General features: G+C 45.2%; 1 protein-coding gene across 1 annotated transcript in view; it reads left to right on the top strand.

Moving 5' to 3' along the window:
* Window positions 1-11,417: 11,417 nt before the first annotated feature.
* Window positions 11,418-26,902, top strand: part of TIMM10B (translocase of inner mitochondrial membrane 10B) — a 34,530-nt gene continuing 19,045 nt past the window's right edge. The window contains exon 1 of the mRNA XM_085623547.1: window positions 11,418-11,555. Within this exon, the coding sequence (XP_085479673.1) occupies window positions 11,526-11,555 (30 nt within the window). The 5' untranslated portion in view covers window positions 11,418-11,525. The remainder of the gene's footprint in view (window positions 11,556-26,902) is intronic.

Here is a 26,902-nt window from a genome sequence, read left to right on the forward strand (position 1 = left end):
CTGTAAGCAGGAAGTCCTTGTGTTCACAGGAACTCTCATTATCCAGAATACTATTCAGGAGAGCGAACAAGAGGTTCGGCAGACCTTCCCTGGACCTGTTTGCAATGAAGAACCGTTCTTTCCTTCGCAGGGTCTGCTCCGGGATTCCATTGAAGAGAGCTTGGTGAGGAGGAACACTAGTGATGGAGTGGCCTAAGCAGCTTCTTTACGTCTTTTTCTCCATTTCACCTTATACAGAAGGTTCTCTCTAGGCTACAGGAGTGGAAAGCAGATCTGGAGTTGGTGATTTCCTTTTGGTCATGGAGATTGTAATTCCCTTATCTTAAATCCTGACATTTCGACAGCCTGCGCTACTTCCGCAATCTCTGTCTCCTCTATAACCTTCTGTTCCATCTCTCCATCTGCAATACACAGTATTGGTTTAGAAGTCCAATTTAATAGCCACAGGATTTTCTCATAGATTGGCGGAGGTAATTCAGAGCTTTAGGAGGCCTTCGAAATTGAAATCATATTCTAGTGTTAGTGAGCGTCTTGGCCCGAACTGGAAACCCTGTGCCTACCTCCTGATTTGCTTTGGTTTGGCGTCCCTGTTGCTGCTCGACTCTCCCTCCAGCCGCCGCGCTTGTAATCTCCGCGGCCGCTGTGTGGAGGGAGACAACTACAACTCCCAGGCTCCCCGGCTCCCCACCACCGGAAGCTGCATCACCACCTTTCGCGCCTGGAGGCGCTTTAAAAACGACTCCACTCCCGGCGGAGCGGGTGTTAGTGAGCGTCTTGGCCCGAACTGGAAACCCTGTGCCTACCTCCTGATTTGCTTTGGTTTGGCGGCCCTGTTGCTGCTCGACTCTCCCTCCCGCCGCCGCGCTTGTAATCTCCGCGACCGCTGTGTGGATGGAGACAACTACAACTCCCAGGCTCCCCGGCTCCCCACCACCGGAAGCTGCTTCACCACCTTTCGCGCCTGGAGGCGCTTTAAAAACGACTCCACTCCCGGCGGAGCGGGTGTTAGTGAGCGTCTTGGCCCGAACTGGAAACCCTGTGCCTACCTCCTGATTTGCTTTGGTTTGGCGTCCCTGTTGCTGCTCGACTCTCCCTCCAGCCGCCGCGCTTGTAATCTCCGCGGCCGCTGTGTGGAGGGAGACAACTACAACTCCCAGGCTCCCCGGCTACCCACCACCGGAAGCTGCTTCACCACCTTTCGCGCCTGGAGGCGCTTTAAAAACGACTCCACTCCCGGCGGGGCGGGTGTTAGTGAGCGTCTTGGCCCGAACTGGAAACCCTGTGCCTACCTCCTGATTTGCTTTGGTTTGGCGTCCCTGATGCTGCTCGACTCTCCCTCCCGCCGCCGCGCTTGTAATCTCCGTGGCCGCTGTGTGGAGGGAGACAACTACAACTCCCAGGCTCCCCGGCTACCCACCACCGGAAGCTGCTTCACCACCTTTCGCGCCTGGAGGCGCTTTAAAAACGACTCCACTCCCCGCGTCGCGGGACCGCGCGCGGGGAGCGCCGGGCTAAGCCCGGGCAAAGGGCGGGCCGTCTGTGGCCGTACGGGGCAGGGAGAGGCAGGGCTGGGCCACCCTCCTTGGCCCTTCATTATACGTGTGCCCAATGTGGAGGTAAGAGCAGCCTAAAGCTGGAAAGAACGCTGGGGTGATTACGGGTTTGGTAAACGAACATCCAAATCATATCAGTTATTGTTACAGAGATATTGTTGGTGTAGACAGTCGAAATGGGGAAAAATGCCACCGGACTATCCCGTCCTAATACCAGGCAGAACAAATCTACAAATATCCCTCTTCCAAGTCTAACAGCCATAGACAGGATGTTACAAAAGACTATTGGGTCGTCGCCACAGCGATAGAGAACACGGAAAGACGCCTCTCACTTCCTATTGGCTTAGCCCCACTTATATTACCTGCTAATTCATCTACAGTTATGGCTAATTCCTTTGACTCTATGCTAACGACATCATATGCCGGATTACCAGGTGCAGACAAAAACCCTGAGACATTTAACAATAATCATACTTTGCACTCGGATTTGTCCCCCCTGGTAAGCAGACTTTCTACCACACCAGTATTGCAGGTGCAGGAGCAGGATTTAAGCATAGAACTCCATCTTGCTAATGATACAACGGATTTAGATGGCAACAAGACCAAACTGTTGACTAACACTATACGTACGGACAAGATACATGCTGCAATTTCGCCTGTTAGAACAAGAGGGCAAAAGGCCAAAAGTAAACAAAAGCACACCAATAAGGAGCAGATTGTACACAAACATAGGGGTAAAGGCAGCAGAATACATCATAAAACGGCACCAAATCAGCTGGGTCGAAAGGGGGAATTATGTGAAGACCAGTTAAGTGTTATAATGTCCAGCTTAATGGAAATAAGAATGAGGTTAGCAAAGACAGTTTCTGGGAGAGAATGAAGACGCTGTTATCAACACTCCTAGGGCCAATTAGTGAGAAAATGTGTGTTATTGAAGCTAGGGTAGGTTCTATTGAACAACATTTAACGCAAATTCCCTATTTAATTAAGTCCACCCAAGTTTTACCAGTTGCCCCTTTATCCGAATCCACCCTAAATAAGGTAGTGTCTGAATCTGTCCTATATACGATCGAGGGTGCCAAGGATAAGTCAAGAGGAACAGTTACACAACGTATAGCTCCAAATAACTTACCGGAAAGTATTGGTAATATTAGTAGTCGTCCCATCGATGGTGGAAGATGTGAAGGAATGGATAAAGCATTGTTGGAAAAAGGTGTTACCTTAATGGAAGGCATTGGGAAAGAAGGGGACCAAACAATAGACCAGATAAAGGGCATACGTTACCCAGAAGATTTTAAAAGTAACAACGTACCTTCTGTGATGAATTTGCCACCAGTTCTTTGCAATGTTCCCAGATTACGGGAAGGGCAATTTGAAACAAACGAAACCCTCAAAAACAAAACCCTTCACTGGTTAACTAAAAATTGTGGTTTCTCAATATTAGATGCAGATCAGATTATACTTACACAAAGAGTGGGGTGGATAGGCCCCACAACAAAAACATTTGACGGGGACTGCATCATAGGTAATTTTAGGTCACCAGTCTGGGCCCATAAAACTTTACTTAGAGCCCCTCCACCTTCTTGTCGGGAATTTAACACAACTTTACTGCCACTTGCCTATTTTTATAGACATTCATTGGGAAATAACCCTGTCACTAACCTTATGTCCTACCATTTGAGTAACAACTGGTTGCCCACAATACCGGTAACCCATCCAGTGCGATCCCCTCTACCACTATATAATAGGTTTCAATGTTTGTCACAAATGGAGGATAACGATTGACACACAAATATAGCGGGGACCATTGATTTGGGGAAGATGGTGAGTTCTAATTTATCTATAAGGCAAAGTGAAATAAGCAATACCCATTCTTTGCTTACGGATCCCATCATGATGAGTAAGTTACCGGTTATTAACGAGACTGATATTTTAACAACTAGCACATTTGTAGAGCCTTTTACGAGTGTGGATGTGCCCACAAACTTGAATAATGCTAAAGGAGCAATAACACAAGAGGAGTATACACTGACAACATGGAATATCGCAGGTCTTGGGAATAAATTACGCCAGATTTTATCACTTCCGGTAGCGATATAATGTGCCTACAAGAAACATGGTGCACAGATTTTGTCACAGTCGAAGGCTATACCTCTTATTGTGTAAATGCGACACCCTCTTCAATGGGGAGAGAAAAGGGTGGACTATTGATGCTTATTTCTACCAAATTGATTGGATGCAAAATCGTAACCTATTCATTTATTGGTAATCATAGTCAAGTTTTGCGACTATCATTCCCAAAGGGAAAGGACTTGGTGTTAATAAATCACTATAATAACAATTTTCACAAAGATTGGGGAGCTCCTTTAGACCCACTGGAAAAGGAGATAAACAGGGTACTGAATATTTCAAATAAACTGGCAGTTGTTTTGTGGGCGGGCGATTTTAATATTCAAGCATGCCCCGCTACATTTACTAACTCATGTGGCTATATGAAGACCTATACGATCGCAGTGGGGACTAAGGATGATATGCTACATTTCCCACATTGTGAATATGGTATGACCCTTAATACATTAATGGCAAAATTCGATCTTGAGCTGTTAGATTGTACTATGAGAAAGGGCCATATCAAATGTCCAACATTCACTGGCAGGGAAGCAAATAGTAATATAGACCATATCTTATTCTCGAAGAATAGTCCATATACGAACCTTTGGATATCCGAACAGGTGGTTAGTGACCACAATAGCATTTCTATAGTTCTGTTGGCCTGGGGCAACAGACTGACTAATACTGCCCATACAATCACAGATATTCTCCCTATTAGGCCGAATGGTATGAGAATTAAGTGGGATGGCATGGACCCACATAAGATACAATTGGATGTGGTTAGTAAATGCAGAGACAGTATTAATTACTGTCTCAGTGAAGAGGTTACCCCTGAAATGTTATGTATGGAATTTTCTAATATAAATAATGTGATTATGAATATTTTAACTAGGAAAACTAAAGGTCCGAAACAGGATGGAAAGAAGTGGTTTGATTCTGAATGTACGGAGATATTATTTAAATTAAAATCAGCATTAAGGTCTAAACCCCGTAATCAAATACTTGTCTGTAAGTTGCGAAAGCTGTCCTGGCCCACAAAAAGGTGATGAGATTAGGTGCCTGGGACAAATTAGGTATGGCAAGTGAAACCAATAATATAAAACTTTTCTGGGAAATTGTAAATAGCCCTTTTTTAAAGGATGATCATATTCCTGAACTGACGTCTTATGTTAACTGAACGGAATGGATTGAACACTTTTCTAATATTTTTAATCCAGATAAGGTTTTTTTAAATTCTCTTTTACTCAATGATTTTACATGGCCCACATTACCACTAATAATTAGTGTCGAGGAGGTGCGTGAAGGGATGGTAAACAGTAAAGGGGGCAAGGCACCAGGACCGGATGGTGTTCCGATTGATTTATATAAGGACGAAGTGGACCTTTGGGCACCAATCCTTACAAGAATTTTTAATGTTACCGCTATGGGGAATTTCCCAATATCATGGGCCGAATCATTAATTGTCCCCCTTTATAAAAAGGGTTCGCGCTCTGAAGCATGCAATTACCGCCCAATATCACTACTTGATTCCTCAATAAAAGTGATGAGTAGGGTGCTTTTAAAAAGACTGGAAACATGGGCCGAAGATTTAAAAATATTGACCCCAGTTCAATATGGTTTTAGGAAGGGCATAGGGACCATCGAACAATGTTTAAATCTGGATCTACTTATCAATAAATACACAGTGGTGAAAGGGGGTAATATGTTTTTATGCTTCGCAGACTTGAGTAGTGCGTTTGACTTAGTGGACCATTCGCTCCTTTGGTCAGTATTGCTCGAATTGGGGGCACCAAAGGAGATCGTATTCTTTTTAGCAAGGGTTTACGAGAAACTTTCTTGCAGCGTACAATATGGGCCTACTGGTGAGCGAACCCCATTCTTTACTGTGCGAAGAGGTATCAGACAAGGGTGTGTACTGGCACCTTTCTTATTTTCCCTTTTTATCAATCAAATAGCCTTGGTTTTAAATAATATTCCGGCTGATGCCCCCAAAATAGATAATACTGTTGTGTCTGTATTGTTATATGCGGACGATGCTGTCCTAATTTCACGCACCCCTTTGGGTCTGCAACGTCTTATTGATGCTTTTACTGATTTTATTAACGGCAGGAAATTGTTGATTAATAAACTAAAGACATTTACCATGATATGTGGCAAAAAATGAAAGTCACCGCGGTCCTTCTTTTTAGAAGGCTCAAAGATTCAAGCTGTTAAGACCTTTAGCTATTTAGGCATTAGCTTTGATGGAAATGGTAAATGGACCAATGAGCAAGAAAACATTAGACATAAAGTGATTAGAAATTCCAATGGTATTTTTCGTTTTGCTGCAAAAATAGGGGACCATAGAATAAAAGACATGGTAACTATATATAACGCTAGATGTGTCTCATCAGCCTTATATGGAGCTGGATTATGCGGTTATTCCTCTACGGCCCAACTCCAAACAAATGAAAATAATTTCCTTAAACGATTGTTATGTGTCCCGGCCGCAGCTTCATCTGATTTAATACATCAAGAAACTGGTCTCAAATATATATCAGATCTGGCTGCCTTACGCCCTTTATTATTATGGCGTTCAATTTGGCACAAAAAGGAAACTGAGTTTACACAGTCTGTAATTAAAGACTGCCTTAAGTTAGACCATTGTCCCCGCATTCCGTGGTTGAACTATATTATCTTCTGGTATAATATATTATTCGAAATTACTATTTCTAAAGTTTCAGATAATATAATACCGTTCTCCAAGAAGGAAATAAAACACACATTTTTGCTTTACAAGACGGAAGAAAGAAACAAATTGCATCGGACTCAAAAGACCTCTGTATTTTATAGGCAGTTAAATCTTAAGAGTGGATTCCAGACATATTTGGTGGACGTGACTAGAAAATCGCATCGATTTGTACTAGTACGTTTAAGGTTGGGCATTGTACTCCATCTTGTATCCTTCCCCGTAATTGGGGCAGGCTCTAACCTAAAGTGCCCTTGTGACAATGTTTCCAAACAAAGCTGTTGCCATTTTCTGCTATTTTGTAAATTTTATGCATTTTTAAGGAAATTTTATCTGAAACCTATCCTTTTAAAATACAATATTCGTTTAACAGTAGATGCTATGAAATTATTATGTTCTCTTCAGAGCCCAGATGTCTGCTTCCATGTTGCACTATTTATTTTGGAATGTAGAGCCGCCAGGAAATCCATAATTATATGATTAATGTGAAATTGTGTTCTGTTATAGCCTAATCTGTAGTTATGCACAAGTCACTTTACTATAGCGAGGTAGAACTTTTCTACTTTGTTATGGCCCATTTGTACCTATGCACAAGTCACTTTATTATGGTTAGGGAGAGCTCTCTACTATGATGAAAATTAATGTCTTTTGAGCAATTCCATATATTGTTGTAATATTGCAACGATAAGATTTATTTTGCACATACGCACAGGTCACTTTATTATAGTGAGGTGGCGCCTTTTACTGTGTTGGAAATTAATATTTTTATGATTAATGTGAAATTGTATTTTGTTATGGCCTAATCTGTACTTATGCATAAGTCACTTTATTATAGCGAGGTAGAGTTTTCTACTTTGTTATGGCCCTTTTGCACCTATGCACAAGTCACTTTACTATGGCAAGGGAGAGCTCTCTACTATGATGAAAATCAATGTCCCTTGAGCAATCTTATATATTGATGTAATATTACAATGACAAGGTTTATTTTGCACTTATGCACAGGTTACTTTATTATAGTGAGGTGGAGCTTTCAACTCTGTTGAAAATTAATGTTTATTGAGTATCTTTACATATGTAGTATCGACACATGCTTGATTTTATCCTTAATTGATGTAATATTTGTTTATTTATTGATGTATTTATGATTAGTGTATTACCACTCCCTGCGAGATTCTAGGGCCGGTTCAGGAATAACCTTTTGCTTTTTAAACTGTTTAAAAATTATGTGGTATAATATTTTATTGTATACTTTTTTTTTTGTTTAGCTTATATGGTTGTATTCATACAAACCGAATAAAAGCTTTTGACTTGACTTGACATATTCTAAACATTAAAAGTCCTTTAATAAGTGGTATCTGTTCTGCTCCATCTTGTGAATTCTCTGTGGTTTTACACTTTCTCTTGGGTGGGTTTCACCTTAATCTTTCCTTTTCAACCTTGAAGTCTCAGTAGTTTGCAAACATGGCTTTTATGGAATTTTTTTTAACAGAGTGGTGGTGGATTCTCTAATATCTATATTGTTTAAAGGTTTTCCAGTGGCTGATCCTGTTTTACATCCTCTCTCTCCTGCATTGGATCTTCTTTTTGTATTAAGGTCTTTACATATTCATCCTTTTGAGCCACTGGAGGAGATGGTTTAAATATTTCTATCTTATAAGGTCCTTTTCTTGGTGTCAATTACATTGGCATATAGAATTGGAGAATTTGGTGACTTGAGGTGTTGTCCTCCTTTTATCAGGTTTATCAGATGATATGGTTATTAAACCTGGTACTGCCTTTATTCCAAAAGTTAACTCGGGTTTTCATAGGGTTTATAGAGATTATTCTTCTGCTTTTTCTGTTCTTCCACTTCTGTTGCTCAAGACAAAATGTTGAGTTCCTTTGATGTTTAAAGAGCTCTCTCAATTATATTGACAGGTCTCAACATTGCAAAAATACTGATCATCTGTTTGTATTGTTTGGTCAATCTAGAAGAAGTAAGAAAGCAACAACAAGGAATTTTAATAAATGGAGCAAGTCTACCATATTGCTTTCAGGACAACAGAGTACGGTAAATATTCCTGTTCAATTGTGTGTGTGTGTGTTTGTACTTGTATAGCGCACTGCCACCCCCAACGGGGGTATCCTGGCGCTTTTACTCATACCGCTGTGGAACCCTTCCTGGTCTTTCCCTGTGAAATGTCCACTCCTGGGCACCCCCATGGTGAAGACAGGCATCCCAGCGCTGCTGGGGCCGTTGTGGAAATTAAGCAAGCTATTGCCCAGAGTTGCAGCGTGGGACCCATGTTTAGAATAGGCACCAAGGCGAGAATTATCAGGTCCGAGGAAATTGAATCCAAGACCCGCCGAGGCGGGGGATTGAACTCTGGTCCCAGGCCAGAACTTTGCTGGTCAGAATTGCTGGAAATATCTATACATGAGATTTGCAGAGTGGCAACATGCAGGCCAGGTATTCTGAAGAAGGTACCCAGGGGTGCCACTTTTATGCATGGCACTAGCTTGTGGATAGGGGTAACTCCCTCACCAATAGAATGAAATTTCCCTATGGCAATCCTACACACTTTGACATCATTTCCTAACGGTTTGGGACTAGCAATTCCACAAAGCCCTGCTCTGCCAAAATTCAACATGGCAGAAACTTTCTCCTTCTGGTCAGAGCTCTAGGCACAGCGCTGCGCTGTGGCAAAGGAAGCGAGGAACTCTGCCTGCAAAATCAGTTCTGCGACAGGATTTTCCCCCACTGGGGTTGGTGATCTTCTGAATACTTAGACAACAGCAAGACATGCTTAGGTGTGATTTACATCTGCCTGTGACTGGGGCTGCCTCTTTGAAGCTTGTACAGTTGGTTGGCACATCCCCCAGTTCATCCTGTCAGGACAAGGTCACACCTCCTCCCAGCCAAGGCCTTTCTGTTCACTTTCCTGGAAATTATTCCCACCCCCAGAATGCAGCCAGGTGATAATTGGGGATTAACTCTCTCAAAGGGCTACTAGAGGCTTTAGGCAGGTTAATGTCAACTGTCTAAAAGTGGTATTTTCAAAATAGCAATTTAAAATCCAATTTTACCATCAGATTGGATTTTACATTTCTATTAATTTGAGTCCTTAAACCACTGTTCTAGCTATTCTCAAACTGAAGTGTGGTATTATAAGGTGTTATAAAGTAACCCAGTGCTTTTCTATGGGAGTGCCCACCTTGCCACCAGGAAAACCGACTTTGGGGACTTTTCACTGCCAAGAAATGTAAAACTTAAGTACGTGTCCTACTTTTTAAATACCATAAACCCAGCCCTTTGGGCACTTAGGGGCTACCTATAAGTATTAAAAACAAAGGTTTATGCTTGGCAAAAGGTTTATTTTGCCAGGCCACATTTACAGTTTAAAGACTGCACTACAGTGCAGGCCCAGAGTCATGTTTTGACTTGTTACTTTACTGGTAGCACTATAAATGCTGCAGTCCACTGGTGATATTAAACTTACAGGCCCTGGGTACACAGAGTACTATATACTAGTGACTTATAGGGACATTAAATATGCCAATCAGGGATTAGCCAATTCTACATGTTTTTAGGGGTCAGAGCACTTACACTGGGCACTGGACGGCAGCGCCCCAGTGTTCAGAGTCCATGCACCAGGAGTAAAATCCAGAAAAAAGTGGAGAATGACCAAATAAAAAAGTACATTTTGTTACACTGCATCTTTAGTATACCTCATTACTAATGACTGGAATGAGGACGATGGATGTGGGGGTAATTCCATGGTCCCCTGCTAGTAATCTTCATTACGCTTAGTCCATCTAGTCGCCACCACAGTGATTACATTCCAATCCCGTACCTTACTCCTGTCCCTTTATGAGGGTTTGGATATACACATATACAACAACAGACCGATTCAGGTGGGAGACTGCCTATTTCTAAGCTAGAAATCAGCTTAATTTTAGTAGTCCTCACACCTCCTGAAATTGTGTCTGCTTCAATAAACGTGTATGGGAAATAAAGGGCCCTGATTTTTTTCTTCCAAAAACATCCTCTTTCTAATTTCATAATGTTGCCATGTATGTATATAAAGGAGGAGCATGAGAGTGCCACCCCCTTTTATGCACCCAAGTATGGGTGGCAGGGCTTGCATTTTAGGATCCTTCCTGCTTTATTCCTGTTATGAGGTAGTAGCTACTCAATAGTAATTATCGTGCGAGGACGAGATGGATTAAGGGTAATGAAAATTACCAGGAGGTGACCAAGGCATTCTTGCTTTTTATTTATATTTTGTTAACTACATGCAAACAGAACCGATTCAGGCAGGAGGCTCCTGATTAGTGAAGCCAAAAATGGCTTTATTTTGGCAGTCTTCCACCTAAAATTGCTTCTGCATCAACAGAAGCCAATGGAAGAAATATGGTCTCACGGTTTGTTTCTTCTAAATCTCCCACTTTGTTGTTCTAAAATGTTGGCATGTATGAAAGTGTACTACAAGTACCAAACTACAAGTACCATAATGCAAAGTTTGGTTGAACAACTCACTTGAGTTTTGCAAGCATTTCCTCACATACCATTTTGTGTACAGGTAAGGCAGTGTGGGTCTTTAATAAGGTGAGTGTGTATAGCTCATTGACAAGAAACTCAGTAGTGCGTGAGAAGGGGGGCAGAGATCGCACTCGCTTGGTATTTCATGATGGCGGCATCCATGACAGCCAGAGGGGACTCGGTAGACTAGAGATAGCGGTGGTCATCTTTGAAGTACTATGTTATCTCTTCGATACGATGGATACAGGGATGTGGAGACATGTGGGACCACACTGAATAGGCTTTTACTTTAGATTTTGAAGTCATTGTGTTTTCCTTTTGTGTACCATATTCGTCTGTGCGCCAACATTCATGTAACAGCTACAATCTAATTTTGTATTTAAGGTCATCGCGTAGAATCCGAGTAGTTTTAAAATTAAGGAAAGTGGGAGAGCCTATTGTATGTTCTCTTATATACCTGTGCCCCCGGCTCAAATCCTACTTTCTTTCGGAAGCAGAGGTCTTCCAACATGGCCGCCGCGTGCGTCTCTACCGCAACGTCCTTCTTCCATGTCTATGACGCAGCCAAGGTGGCCGCGCGCTGGTGCAGCCGAGCCCCACAGGGACAGCCATGGAGGGAGATCAGGCGCAGCTACGTAACGTGAGTGCAGGGAAAGGGAGATGGGGCGGTTACTAGGCATGGTGGGGTACTGTAGTCTAAAAGGGGTTTCTGAGAAATGGATGTCCCCTGGAGGCGGGGGCGGAAGGGGGCACACACCTCAGAGGGCATGGACTGGACCCTCTCTTTAGGGAGGGCCGCCTCTTCTCTGTTAAGGACTGCAGTGACCGCCTTCCATCTAAATGAAGACCTGACTCCAGAATCAAAAGAGACATTTTAATGCAGAGGCTGAAATTGAACTATAGAAGTGCAGGTACTCCCTTTCCCAGAGCACCTGTGTGCTACTGAGAAGTGCTGGCCCTCTCCCATTAAAAGTGATGAACCCCCGCTGACAGGTACAGGTACTCCCTGTCCCAGAGCATCTCTGTGCTACTGAGAAGTGCTGACCCTCTCCCATTAGAAGTGTGAATCCCCGCTGACAGGTGCAGGTACTCCCTGTCCCAGAGCACCTCTGTGCTACTGAGAAGTGCTGGCCCCCTCCCATTAAAAGTGATGAACCCCCGCTGACAGGTGCAGGTACTCCCTGTCCCAGAGCATCTCTGTGCTACTGAGAAGTGCTGGCCCTCTCCCATTAGAAGTGTGAACCCCCGCTGACAGGTGCAGGTACTCCCTGTCCCAGAGCACCTCTGTGCTACTGAGAAGTGCTGACCCTCTCCCATTAGAAGTGTGAATCCCCGCTGACAGGTGCAGGTACTCCCTGTCCCAGAGCATCTCTGTGCTACTGAGAAGTGCTGGCCCTCTCCCATTAAAAGTGATGAACCCCGCTGACAGGTGCAGGTACTCCCTGTCCCAGAGCATCTCTGTGCTACTGAGAAGTGCTGGCCCTCTCCCATTAGAAGTGTGAACCCCCGCTGACAGGTGCAGGTACTCCCTGTCCCAGAGCACCTCTGTGCTACTGAGAAGTGCTGGCCCTCTCCCATTAAAAGTGATGAACCCCCGCTGACAGGTGCAGGTACTCCCTGTCCCAGAGCATCTCTGTGCTACTGAGAAGTGCTGGCCCTCTCCCATTAGAAGTGTGAACCCCCGCTGACAGGTGCAGGTACTCCCTGTCCCAGAGCACCTCTGTGCTACTGAGAAGTGCTGGCCCTCTCCCATTAAAAGTGATGAACCCCCGCTGACGGGTGCAGGTACTCCATGTCCCAGAGCACCTCTGTGCTACTGAGAAGTGCTGGCCCTCTACCATTAAAAGTGATGAACACCCGCTGACTGGTGCAGGTACTCCCTGTCCCAGAGCACCTCTGTGCTACTGAGAAGTGCTGGCCCTCTCCCATTAAAAGTGATGAACCCCCGCTGACGGGTGCAGGTACTCCCTGTCCCAGAGCCCCTGCGTGCTACTGAGAAGTGCTGGCCCCCTCCCATTAAAAGTGATGAACCCCTGCTGACAGGTGCAGGTACTCCCTGTCCCAGAGCACCTATGTGCTACTGAGAAGTGCTGGCCCTCTTCCATTAAAAGTGATGAACCCCCGCTGACAGGTGCAGGTACTCTCCCTTTCACTAAAGAAGTGCAAGCACTCAGTACCCGTCAATTTAAAATACTGGTTTAATGGAGAAATGAGAATCCAGCCGCACAGCAATTCAGCAAGTAACTTTCAAAGGGAGAACCACGTGGACGTTGAAGACAAATACATTGTGCACATAGAGACATGAACAGCATCGAAAGCAAAACAATACAGGCGTATAATGGTATATACGAAGGCGGCGAAACATACAAGTACAGGAATTACTGGATCATGTTAAGAAAGAAGGGCACTCTCTTCCTTGTGTGAAGCGGGAATGATCACTAGACCTTGTTGGAAGGGAACAATCACTGGATGCCATGAAAATGGAAAGGGCACTGGACCTTGGGAGAAGGGGTTCTGAATCTGGTGCTAATAATAGTTGATGAACCACTGGGAATAAGTGTCTCCTTTTCAAAACCAAAAATCACGACTTGCAACTGACCCTAAGTTCCAACTGTTGATACTCTTGTTAATAAACCAAGAGGGTTATTAGCGAGAACAGAACTGTCTGAGTCTCTCATAGACTTAGTCTAAGGTGATTTATAAACTGTAGATCACTGTATTCTTACAGTTATCACCTCATTGTTTATTAAAGAAATGAGGTTTCATTGCAGAAAGTAAAGTAGTTACTCAAATAGATTAGCAAGCTGGCTTACAAAACGTCACTCTCCAAAATAAAGCTCAAAAAGCTCTCCGGACAGAGCAATAAAGTTGAACTCGCATGTCTCAGACAGAGCAAATATCTGCTAACAAAACATCGAAGCCAAAGTTTGCAGCAAAAAATCTAAGCAAAATTCATGTTAAACATGGCTTTCTCTGGGAGGGACTAGGGGGGGGTAGTCAGACTTGCGCGCCGCACATGTTTCCTTTCCTCATATTGTGGTGGTATAGGAACGTCCGATGTACAGTCATACTATGCGGCCTCTCAGCTACAGGTGCGCAACGGCTGCCCAAGAGAAGAATCTGCATATAGATATAGTGAAGAGAGATGGCTTTTGGGAGACCCATTGGTACATAAATTCCTATATGGACGGGCTAATACCCAGGCCCTCCATTTGGCCAGAAGGGTGGATCTTGCAGTATGGCAACAGTTTCTTCACCGTATCGGCTGGCTAAATAGGCTCACAAGCAGTGCCCCACTATGGTGCAACTGCCTCCTGAAACAATTCCAAGGCTTTCAGGGCTTTCAAGGATGGGACCGAATTGGGATTTCTACATTGGGGGACGTCCTACAGGGCACTACTCTTAAATCCTTCTCAGGCATACAGAGGGAATATTCTATGCCACGCACCCAATTTTATAAATATTTACAGTTCCGTTACGCATTTCTTCCCTATCTCAAAAACCTCACGGACCTCCCTGAATTCAGCCCATTGGGGGGAAACTTCTTATGGGTGACCTACAAGATCATAAAATCTCTAATATATATCAAACCATAGTTACACCCAGTGTATCATCACTAGAGTCCCTTCAAGAGGCTTGGCAGGCTGATATCGGCCTGTTAGACCTGGCACCATTGGCGTGGGTCTCCCTTCCATTTTTTCGGTTTTGTCTCCTCTGTGTTTGCTGGTGTTAGATGCTCTGGGCGCTGTGCCACTGCCATTCAGTGCCACAGCGCGAATACTCCCTATTGTAAATTGACTGTATGAATTGGTATAATCCTAATTGACCCAAGGAACATGATAGGAAAGTCGAATTTGGTATGCCTGAGCTCCAAATATTAAAGCGCATCTTTTAGTGACGATTATTTTTATATTCTGTGTTTAAAACTACCACTTTTGGGAAGTAGGTATTTTCTTGCCTAAGCCTTCCTGTTTGCTCTGCTGTTATGTGTATTGGCTGTCTGGTTTTGGAGGGTCAGGACAGGCTGAGACCGACCTGGATTAAATAGAGAGATCTGCAGTTGGAGTATGGGGAGGGGTGACCCTTTGATCTCAGCAGGGCTGTGCCTGGCAAGGTGAATGATGGCTCCACCTCCCACTGTGCGTCTGATGGCAGACCCCCTCTCCCTGAAAGGCAGGATGTAGCCTCGTAAATAAAGTGCTCCAGGACGACACCAAACTGGTTCTGGCTGGGTTCAGTGATTTGTGACTTTTTGAGAACAAAGACTTTTGGAGTATAAAGATCTGTGCTAAAACCCCTGCATAGTGTGTTACTTCTGGATGTCAAGACGAACCTCTGTCCGTGTAACGAGAGGGAAAGGACTTTTAAACTTTTATCCATCTTGCTGAAGCAACTACCCAAGGGCCTGATTTGAGCTTGCCTCCTGCTGAAGTCTCAGGGACATTAGACTTCACCCCTCAGCCGTCCGGATTGCTATTTGAGAGGGATTCTACTCGCTGTTGAGGCCTCTGTTGAGAATTCCAGAGCCTCTGGTTCTACAGCGGGAAATGCGGGCTGAAAGTCATCGCATCGCTATTGTGGGCCGCCGCAGCTGAGGAGCTGTTGCCGCTGAGAGCCCGCATTTGCCTGTGTCTCCAAAGTTATCTTGACCGCTATTGTGGGCCGCCGCAGCTGAGGAGCTGTTGCCGCTGAGAGCCTGCATTTGCCTGTGTTTCCAAAGTCCTCGTGATCGCTATTGTGGGCTGCTGTAGCTGAGGAGCTGTGCCGCTGAGTGCCCGCATTTGCCGTCCTACGAGAATCATCGCTATTGTGGGCCGCTGCAGCTGAGGAGCTGTGCCGCTGAGTGCCTGCATTTGCCGTCCTACGAGAATCATCACTATCGCGGGCCGCTGCAGCTGAGGAGCTGTGCCGCTGAGTGCCCGCACTAGTCACCACTTCGATGATCTTGCTATAACCTGTGGGTGCCGCTGGGTGCCTGCCTCTAAGCCCCGTCCCAGGATTATCATGAGTGCACGCCGCAGACTGCTACAGCGGGGAGCTGTGGCCGCTGTGAGTCCGCCTGTCACCACCGCGGCTTCCTTGTGAGGCTGCGTGCCGTGCCCCTTTAAATCTCAGGTACATTGTACATCACCGGGTCGCGTGGACCCCGGCCTCAAACTAAGTAAGTTCCACACGGTTTTTGAGTGCCTCTATTGCTTGGAAGTGAATCTGTAATTATGTGCATTGTGGTTTCTTGATCGCTTTTGAGCCTTGTGTTAAGCCTATATAAAGATACTTATTTTTCTATAGTTACTTGTGTGGTGTCCCTTTGTAGTGTCTTCACTGCATTGTTGTGTATGGTCATAAATGCTTCACACACAGCCTCTGAGATAGGCCTGTCGGCTTGTGCTACGTTACCACAGAGTTGAGCAGGGGTTATCAAAGGGTGTAGGATACTCTGACTTAGGAAGAAGGACCCCTATTTGGACATCGGCGCCAGCTGCTGCCAACTGAGGACCCCCATTTCTAACACGGCCCGATTGTTAATTATGACTGGAGCGAGGCTCTGGAGTCCCTTTGAGGAGCTGCCATCTCTTCACAACTGTGGCTGATACAGCAAGAATATTTGCATAGAATATATTTTACTCGGGTACAGCTTTATAGAGCCGGGCTCATTGCGTCCCCTACATGTTTATGCTGGGGAGCGGAAGAGGCCACCTTTTTACATACGGTGTGGACCTGCGCAGTGCTGGACAAATTCTGGAAGGGAGTTTATAGATGTTCATCTGAGGTACTGGGATGGCCAATAGGCAATACACCACAAATAGTCCTCCGTCATATTGCAGAAGATATTGGGGGCTGTAGATATAAGCGCCACTTGTTGTTCTTAGGGTTAACCCTGGCCAAACGAGACCTCGCACGCTCCTGGAAAACACCCCCTGCACCACTATTAGGGGTTTGGAAACGGGGCCTAGACTTTTGCATGGGATTGGAAGAACCCGTCTTCAAGGCCCGGGACTGCCCTCAGAAACACAGACGTATATGGCAGCGTTGGGCGGACTATAGAGATATTGTACTGACCCCTCCGATTCCCTCACCCACCTTACTGGATATGCTATCTCCCTCATAACGCTGTTTTTATATATACTGTCACCAAATTACTGATTGTGTAGATAGGCCGAGACAATATCCAGGGACGGGACTATCTTGCAAAGTTATAATTCCATTCAGCCTCGATCGTTTGTGGTTATACTGTTGAAATAAGTAACTGTAATTTTTGCTTATACATGTAAACTTTACTTTTGATCAATGATTGTATACTGGGGGTCCTGGAGCACAATATTGGCAAGAAAAAAAACCTCAAAGTATGTTTATAAAAAAAAATCTAAGCAAAAAATATAATAAAGTACGAAGGTGTGAAGTCAAAAGCCTGGCGCATCTCCAAATAACACACCCTTTTATGATGATTTTGGTACAGAAGGCACACGTCTCATCATCTATTTAAGCCTGGCTTAAATCTTACCTTTAAGGCAGAACTCAAGGTATTTTTCTTTCCCCATTTACTTTTGCCACAAAACCTCTAAACCTCTTGATTGTGAGGTGCTTTAAGGCTCTGCTTTGACGCTTACCCTTTTTGAATCAATCAGTATTTGTATGGCACAGCACTGTCACCCTTGGGGGTATCTGGGCATGGAGGCAGCCATGTCAGAGTCGATAAAAGCCAGGTCTTGAGGTGCTTTCTGAATACTGGCAAGGAGGGAGACGATTGGAGGGGGAGGTCGTTCCAAGTCATCGCGGCGATGTAGTAGAAGGAACAGCCCCTGCTGCTATGAGGGCAAGTGAGGTGGAAGGCGCAGGTGCCTCAAGGGCAGGTGGAAATACAGTCGGCGGTTTATGTAGGTAGGTTCTTGGTTGTGCAGGGCTTTGTAGGTGTCCCTGAGAATCTTGAACTGGCATCTTTCCTAGATGAGGAGCCAGTGGAGGTTTTTTAGGGTAAGAGAGATTTAGGTTAGTATGGGAAAGTTAAGGATAAGTCTGGCAGTGGCGTTTTGTATGGTCTGGAGTCTTCTAAGGAACTGGGTGGGTATCCCGTCGCAGAGAGTGTTGTAGTCGAGGGGCTGGTTCTGAGGGCCTGGGTGACGGTCTTTCTGGTGCTTCTTGGGATCCATTTGAAGACTCTACAGAGTATGCGAAGGGTTTGGACGCAGGAGGAGGCAACAGAGTTGACTTGTCGTTTCATGGTCAGTTGGTTGTCGAGAAGGAAGCTGAGGTTGCATGCATAGTGTGGGTCCTAGTTCTTCTGGCCACAAGTTGTGGTCCCATTTGGAGGTGTTCTTCCCAAAGATCAGTACTTCAGTTTTGTCAGAGTTTAGTTTAAGGGAGCTGTCTCTCTTCCAGTTGGCTATGTTGGTCATGGTGTTGCGTAAATTTGTTCTAGTGTTGGAAGGGTCATCGGTGAGTGAGAGGATGAGCTGGGTATCTGTGTAGGAGATAATGTTGAGACCGTGGGCCCTGATGTTTGCGTGGGGGGAGTCATATTGATGTTGAACAGGGTGGCACTGAGGGATAATCCTTGGAGCACGCTGCATATGATGCCCTTGAGGGCAGAGTTGAATGGTGGTGCTCTGAGTGCGTCCTGACATGAATGAGAGGATCTGCTTGAGGGAATGATGTTCAATGCTGATTTTGTGGAGTCTGTTGAAGAGGGTGCAGTGGGAGACTGTGTTGAACACTGCAGAGAGATCGAGGAGGATAAGAGGCCCCTGTTTGTCCTTGATCAAGGAGGATCCTGTTGTCAGTGGCGGCGATCAGTGTAGTCTGTGCTGTGGTTGGCACAGGATCCGGATCGTGAGGCGTTGAGCAGCTGGTTTCATTCAAGGTGGTCGGGGAGTTGATGGCTTTCTCAAGAACTGTTGCTGGGTATGGGAGCAGGGAAATTGGTCGGTCGTTTATGAGGTCGATGCGGTTGGCTGAGGGTTTCTTTAGGAGCGGTCTGACATCTGCATGTTTCCATTCGTCTGGGAAGGTAGATGGTGATGGAGGTTTTGAGGATGTTGGTGAGTTCTGTTCCGAGGATGTTAATGAGTTCTGTGCCAATCAGGTTGGCTTTGAGGTTGAAGAGGTGGTGGGGGCATGGGTCAGTGGGTGTCCCGAAGTGGATGGAGGACATGATGGTGGTCTGAATGTCAAGTGGTGCCCATGTTGTTACGGTAGGGCATTTTTCACCGGTTGGATAAGGTTGTTTAGCTGATTGTGGTGGGATGGAGTTCGAAGTTGTTGTAGATGGTGGCAATCTTGCTGTGTAAATGGTCGGACAGGGAGTCGCAGAGTTGCCGGGAAAGTGGACAGTGTTTTCTGTGGCTGCTGGGATGGAGAATTCCTTGATGATTTTAAAAAGTTCATTAGTATGGTTTGCTGTGGTGTCGATGCAGTCAGGGAGGGCCGCCCTTTTGGTCTCCTTGAAGTGCCGGTGATAGTCGCTGAGGGCTGTTTTGTGCGCAGCTCTGTCAGAGGGGTCCTTGGTAATGGACCATCGCTTCTCGAGTCGTAAGCAATTCCGCTTGGTGGTTCGGAGCTCGGGAGTGTACCAGCCGGCTTGCCTTGAGGTTTTGTTAGTTTTGCTCTGTTTCAATGGAGTGACCCTTGTCGATGCTGTTGCTGAGTAGTTGCGGACGGGCTGGTTGAGATCGGTTGACATGTCGGGAGGTGTGTGGCGCTGAGGGTTTGGGTCCATTGGCTCTTGGTTACCTTGTTCCAGCTACGGTGGGTGGTACTGTGGTGGTGTGTTGAGCGGTGGAGATGGTAAGGTGGACTATATAGTGATCGTTCCAAGTAAGCTCCGTGGTGTGGGTGAATTTGATACTGTCGCTGGCGGAGAAGATGGTGTCAAGTCTGTGCATGGCTATGTGGGTGTGTTCAGTAAATAGTTGTGTGAGGCCAAGGTTGTTGAGGTTCTCCAGAAGGGAGGTGGAATTGGGGTCCTTGGGGTCCTCTATGTGGAATTTGAGGTTGCCGAGCAGGCCGTAGTGGAGGAAGTGGATGGGGAGTGGGGCAATGAAGTTGGCAATGGCTTCACAGAAGGCTGGTCGGGGTTCCGGTGGTCTGTATGCAGGGATTTGTAGTAGGAAATTGAGGTGCTCCATGAGTGGTGTTAGGTTGTTATTCATGGCGGTGCATTGGATGGATTCCTTGTATATTATGCCGATTCCTCCACCTTGTTTGTTGGGGCGGTCTAGATGTATCATCTTGTAACTGTCGTTAGGGGCGATGTCGGGGTTCGAGGTGGGGTTGAGCCACGTCTGGGGCGAGTGTGGTGATGGTGTTTCAGATATCTGTGGCACCTTTGCTGAGGGATCGTATGTTGAGCAGGAAGCATTGGAGTGGTTCCGAGTTGTTGGTGGTCTTCCGGGTTTGAAGTGGTGCAGGGCTCGGCTTGAGTTGAAGGTCCTGTGTGGCTGGAGAAGGGGCAGTGGTAGCAGGCAAAGTGTGCATTCTTGGAGCTTGGACAAGACGTGAAGCAGTCGGAATTGCAGCGTCGAGAGTTAAGAGACAGGAGTTCCTCGATGGAGTAGTGGCGGATGGTGGGGTCCTGGGCCGATCCAGGCTTGCCTTTGACGCGTCAGTGGTGTGACCCGGCTACGGCCTTCACTAAATAGGTCTGTGAAAGGGGTGCTGGGAAGGCGGGAATGGGGTGGAGCGGGGAAATGGTGAGGCGGGAAAACAGCGAGGCGGCCTGGGACATAGCAACTTGAGGTGCTGGCTTACGGTGTAGTCTACTGTGCAGGCAGGTGTCTGTAACGGTGACTGCTGATGGCAGGGAGAGCTGGCGAAGACCCTAATGTTTACTTTGTACCTCTTGCAACTTTTGTGGAAGCCTGGGGCTTGTGGGTGATTTCCTATGTTGATGATACACAGCTTCTTCTGTCCTTTCAGCATAATAATGTGGAAGCTTTGAATTCTTTTAAAATTTGTTTAAGATCGGTGTGTGAGTGGATGAATAACAAGTGCCTTAAATTGAATTCCGATAAAATTAAAATCCTTTTCTTTGGCATCCGCAGGCCTTGAAAAATCATAACAATGTTCCTAGAGCTGCAGGTCTAGTGACTTAAATAATCTACTCAACCTAATTATAATGCTCTTGATCCATAAACTGGCTTCATATTCTGTGATCCTCAGCAAATATATAAATTTTTCTAAGCTGCCATTTTCTTCTTGATCAGATATGAGAGCACCTTCAAATACGCGAGTTGAGCATGTCTGCTGTACAAAAAAACACTTTTGATTTAATAGACTAAGCATTTGCTCCAAAAATAATACAAAGCTAGCTACATATAAGATGCATATGACCGCTGACTTGCCTCTTAGTTCATTAACGGCATTATCATCAGGACGGGGGCAGGAATGTTTCCCAAATCATGATGCAAAACACTTTAAATAAATACATACCTGAAGCATAAAGTGGTAGCACACTTCTTTTTAGTGTGCAGATTTTTAATTGAAATGGCCACAACTTTTCCCCGCTGATATGTTTACTGATAAAACTATATAGTGTATGCGGGAGGGGGAGAGGGGTCGTGGGTCTGATGTTCCGCAGACCGGGGGGGGGGACGAACAGGGATACCAATTCTCACTCTTCCAATATCCGTTTTGGTACCATGTATGGGGACTAGTTCCCCGGTGTCCTTAAAATGCCAATAAAGTCTGTTGTAAAAAAAAAAAACTATATAGGGTATGTTTGTAAATCGAGTTTCTGCAAATATTTTGTCATTTGTACATCACCAAGTCAATTGTTTTGCTCCTACTTAAATCTTTGTTTGCATTACACTTCTGAATTATAAAAAAAATATTTCGTAATCCCTGATATATTTTGAAATACTTGTACTATTCATTTACAAGCTGTTTAAATGTTGTGTTAGGAAAAAAGACAAGATATCTTACACTTTTTTGTTTTCACAATGATTGTCAGACAGCTCACTGGACAAAAACCTTTAACTGTATTTAGACCGAGAACAGGAAGCACCATTTTCCAGGATAAGATAAGAAACAATAAACAGATAAACTGACATCTGACCTCTGTCCTTGAACAGATAGCAAACGTGTCGAGTCAAAAAAAGATTTAAAGGTGTCTTTATTGCTCATTCGTTCTCTGAATGAACAGAACACCTGTTCCTTCCAGCTTAGGTTTACTCTAAGGGACGAATTAGTGCTAAAAATAGCCTGACCTGATAAAGACTGACTCGCCACAGTGAATGGGTTAGTAGCTTTTTCGAGGCCTAATCAGTCATTTTCCAGGTTTCCATAACTGGTGGCCTTCCGAGCTTGGTACCAATCTCCCCCTCCCCCGCACCTTCCCCGACGGTGAGATGTTTAGGCTTTAAATGTGACCCCAACTTGTCTTTTGAACCGTAGATTAAAGCGGTTTCTGCAAGCCTCTCTGAAATATCTCTGGAGGCTGCTGCATCTGGTACCCGAGGCCACCCTAAGACTTGTCCATTCTCGGGTTACTGCTTGAACAGCTTCTATCCGGGCCTTCCCTCCTACTTGCTGCAGCGCGCCTTATCCTGGAGGCTCCGGCGCGTCCATCAGTTTCTGCCCTCTGCACCGGCTGCCGAATTCAATCCAAGGCATTCATTCTCGACTATAGGGCCTTTGAGCAGAAAGGCCGTCTGGACTTAGGAAGGCGTAGAGCCTATTACCAGTGCAGATCTTTGAGTTCCAATGCTGGAAAGCGTCTGCAGAGTTCTAGTGTTCTCAAGGTTAGGAGAGGCGATAGATCCTTTGTGGGCCATACTGCTAAACTACGGATTCCCTTCCGATCACTCTGCCTTTCGCCCCTCCCCCGAATCTATTGTCTGTAAAAACTTGAAACCCTGTATTTTTAACGCTTCGAATCTGTGTTTTCGGGATTGTTGTTAAGCTCTGGGTCTTGTTCGGAACCGTGCTGCTAGCGCCGGGAAGCTCCCTCAGAAGCAGCTGTGCGCTTTCCAAATCCTATTGTATTGTATAACATGAAATTACTAGAAGCAGTGTCTGTGTTTCAATTACAATAGCCAATCAAACTCCGTTTCTATGACATTCCTGCAACACTTACTTCTTATTACAGCCTGTTAGTTCGGGCAGTGCAAAGAATTGAGGTCGCACCATAGGAAGACTAGGAACACAATAGCCTGCTTTGACAACAGTGCAGAGCTTCGGTTGAGCGGCCTTGACATTGTTACAGTAGGGCCTCCTTCCCCATTCCTTCCAGAACAGATTAGAACAACGTACAGAGACCGTGGGTGAGGTTGTATCTTCGTGTAATATCTGAAAATAGAGAATGGCACATTCAGGTAAAAAGCTCGTCCATGTTAAACAAGTTTTTCTTCAATAAATATGAATTATTTTCAGTGCAGCAGGCTCCGGCATACTCATGCTAACTAATACACCTAAATTAATCATTCATTTCGAATAAATTAAGTCTTTTACGTTTGGTATTTTTGTGATCATGCAAACAGCGTCGGTGCCAATTAACTTTCAGCTGCCAACTAACAATGTACAGGTATTCAAGAGTTTTTTTTTTTTTGGACCTATGTTCATACTGTAACCTCTTTTCAAAAATTGGGATACGTGAAAATAAATAAAATTGGATTTTGCACATATTTAAAAGACTCCTGGAGCATTGATTCAGTGAAATTCCATATGTTGGACTGATTTTTAGATTCTTTGGTGGATGTTGGTGACGAACTGTACTTGGAATAGAATATGTATATAAAAGAAACTGTATTTGATATAATTACGCTCCTTTTTAATATGTTCTTTCTGGAGCAAAGTGGTTCTGTGTAAGTCCCACTTCTATACACATTTTCCAGCTATGGGATGTCGACCCATTGTCCAAGGGCCTGGAAACGGGATCCAGTGTGTAAGGTCCTTGTTGTAGATTACTTGTTAGCTTTTCTCTACTGCACAGCTCTCTTGGAGTTGGAATGTTCCATGACATCATGGAATGCCTGGGTGTCTCTCCAGAGGAGTTTGGCAGTTGGTGTACTCAGGCTGGGCTGAATGGAGCTTGCTCCTGGTGGGGCTATCCTTGTACTATCTAACTTCCTCCTGTTACCCTGACCACCTGTGATGGAACTAAGCTACCATTAAAGAAGTATCTTACATGAACCAATGGACTCCCGTACTTCTTTATAACATTTTGGCGACGTTCTGAAGAACTGACGCGTGCACTGTGGAGTAAGGACTACTAGGAACTAAGGAACCAAAAGACAAGGAACTAAGGACTTTAAAACTTTCAAAACGTCAATTGAAACTTAAAAGTAACGCCCTGGTCAGCCCCACCAGTGTCCTGTACTATCTGGACAGCCTGCAGTCTGGCGTTTGTCGTTGGTGTGTCTGCTGTCATCTTGCTGCCTTCTGTTAGACGGCTGAAGCAGTCTCTACAGCATCGGATTTTCTTGAGGCATGCAGTGTTTATTTATTTATTTATTTTATCTGGCTCTCAATCAGAGTGGAAAGGGTTGTGGCCTGACAGTTTGTTTTCCTACATTCGTTTTGAACTATCTGCGAGTTTTGGCAGTGTTACATGCGAGGGAGTTCCTTCATCTGTTCCTCATGGATCGTGTCAATCATCTTGTGGGTGCCCTGACTGTGGAAGTTACCGCCTACTTGAGAGAAACTCGGAGCATCGCAGTGAAGTTTGCATTGGTTTTGCTCGTGTTAATTCCTGGGAGGAAGGCGCTGTGTCTCATGAGCGCGTAATGTCCTTGTCAGCGGAGGCGGAAATCCCGTGTTGTGCAGTGAGTTGTGTGGTGAGTGCACACAGTTTACTTTGTTTTGTTGTTTTTTTTTTAAAAGAGGTGGCATTACGCTTTTACGGTTGCATTGCTACCGTTCAAACATCTCTCACCACGCGCATACTGCATCACGCGCAGACTTACCTTTGTGATGTTCGCATTCCCGTGAAGCTGCCTACTGTGGTCTACGTGGTGGTGCACGCCCTGGCCGATAGCCATCCGGCGTGGCGTCAAAATGCGTGCCGCCATTTTGCGTTTGGAACTATTCTTCCATGGCGATCTTCACTGCGGTATATTGTTCCTGCCAACCGCGTTTTCAGTAAAGTTCTACGGACAACATATGAACTGTGCAACTGGTGAACACTTCTCTCTTGGGTTCAACACGCGGCGCTGCATAAAAGCGAAGGATGTTGCGTCCTATGGAACTTTTGTCTCAGGTGTGTGACTTAGAATCGACATTCCAACGTCGTTTTTATGATTATCGCGGATTCCAGCGAATGCACTTTGATGAAGCTCAAATCTTTTTCATGGTATGCTGGTAGTTGCAGGACTTCTTTGATGGGGAATCTCGGGTGATAAACCGATCACCGGTGTCTAGCATTCCTTCTTGCCTTTACTCACATAGTGCTACTTGTTTGGCGTGTAAGAGGCATGGGGAGCTCTATGTGTCAATTTTTGTCTTAAACACTCTGTTTTGAGTGGAGGTTTTAAAGTTTTTAGGTTGATGTATTTCTTTTGCTGTACTCTGTCATGGGGAGGTCTGTTGTTGTTCCTTAGTTTTATTCTATGTATCTTCTGCTGTACCCTACTAAGGGGAAGTTGTGTGTTTTTCACTTTGTGTACACTTGTTGTGTACTGGGGTGTACCCTTGTTAGGGGAGGTTTTGTCGTTTGTGGGTAGTCTTTGCCCTGTATCTGTTCGCAAAGCGAGCACCCTGTGGTGTACCCTTCTACTTGTAGATTAGTTAGGGGAGGTTGTTTTTGGGGGGTAGTCAATGCCTCATGTCAGTTTTTAGGGTGACTGCTCTGTGTACTCATTTATTCGGGGAGGTTGTGGGGGTAATCTGTGCCTCTAATTTAGCTTTCGGTGTTCCGGGGTTGGTACCCTGTGTACCCTTCTAGGTATAAACTAGTTAGGGGTTGTGGTTCAGGTTGTGTTTGTAGGTTGTCAATGTCTCTAAGTTGTTGTCTGTGTACTTAGAGTGTGCCCATTTCTTTGGGAGGTTGTGGGGGTAGGCAATACCTCTATTTTAGTTTTCTAGTTTTCTTGGGTCTGTGTACCCTATGGTGTACCCTATTTAGGGGAGGTTGTTTTTTTTTTTCAAGGGTTAGTACTCTGTGTTTTTGGCGTGCTTGACTAATTTCCAGCGCTATCAATGGGTCTTCTTTTCTAGTTGACACTGTGTTCCAGTCGAAGTCTGCCTCCATGGAACTCGTGGCCAAGGGTTTCATGTTTGGAGGACTTTGGTTGTGCAGTTTCTGTTTAGATTTAGCGTCCGCATGCCTTCTAGCCTAATTCTTGTTGTTGTTTTTGGAGTTGTTGTTTTCTTCCAAGGGTCTGTATTTACATCCACCTGGTTACAGGGTGTTTTCCCTGGGTGTACCCACTTTTGGGGAGGTTGGGTGGGTGTTCGTCTTTCTTGTTGCATTGTGTTTTTCATCTGTGCCATGCATTGTTTTCCCTAAGGGAGGGGGATGGGGCGTGTAGTGATGTTGTTTGTGATCTTTAACATTTGTCTGTTCATGCCAGTCGTTTTGTGATACCTCGTGCATTACACCTGAGGATAGGTGCACCTTATTGCTGCACCTTCTTGCCTAAGGTTTATGGGGTATCTTACTTTACTTCTTTTGTTCCCTACGGGAAGAGGATGTGTTGTAGATTACTTGTTAGCTTTTCTCTACTGCACAGCTCTCTTGGAGTTGGAATGTTCCATGACATCATGGAATGCCTGGGTGTCTCTCCAGAGGAGTTTGGCAGTTGGTGTACTAGGGCTGAGCTGAATGGAGCTTGCTCCTGGTGGGGCTATCCTTGTACTATCTAACTTCCTCCTGTTACCCTGACCACCTGTGATGGAACTAAGCTACCATTAAAGAAGTATCTTACATGAACCAATGGACTCCCGTACTTCTTTATAACAGTCCTGGAACAGGGTTGATGTGGTCCTCTTTCTAATAGTATTTATTTTCTGGCTGCAGCCTGTGTGCAAGGTGCTGGCTGTCACTGCCGGCACCGA

The sequence above is a fragment of the Triturus cristatus genome, chromosome 8 (assembly GCF_964204655.1).
Source record: "Triturus cristatus chromosome 8, aTriCri1.1, whole genome shotgun sequence".
NCBI lineage: Eukaryota > Metazoa > Chordata > Amphibia > Caudata > Salamandridae > Triturus > Triturus cristatus.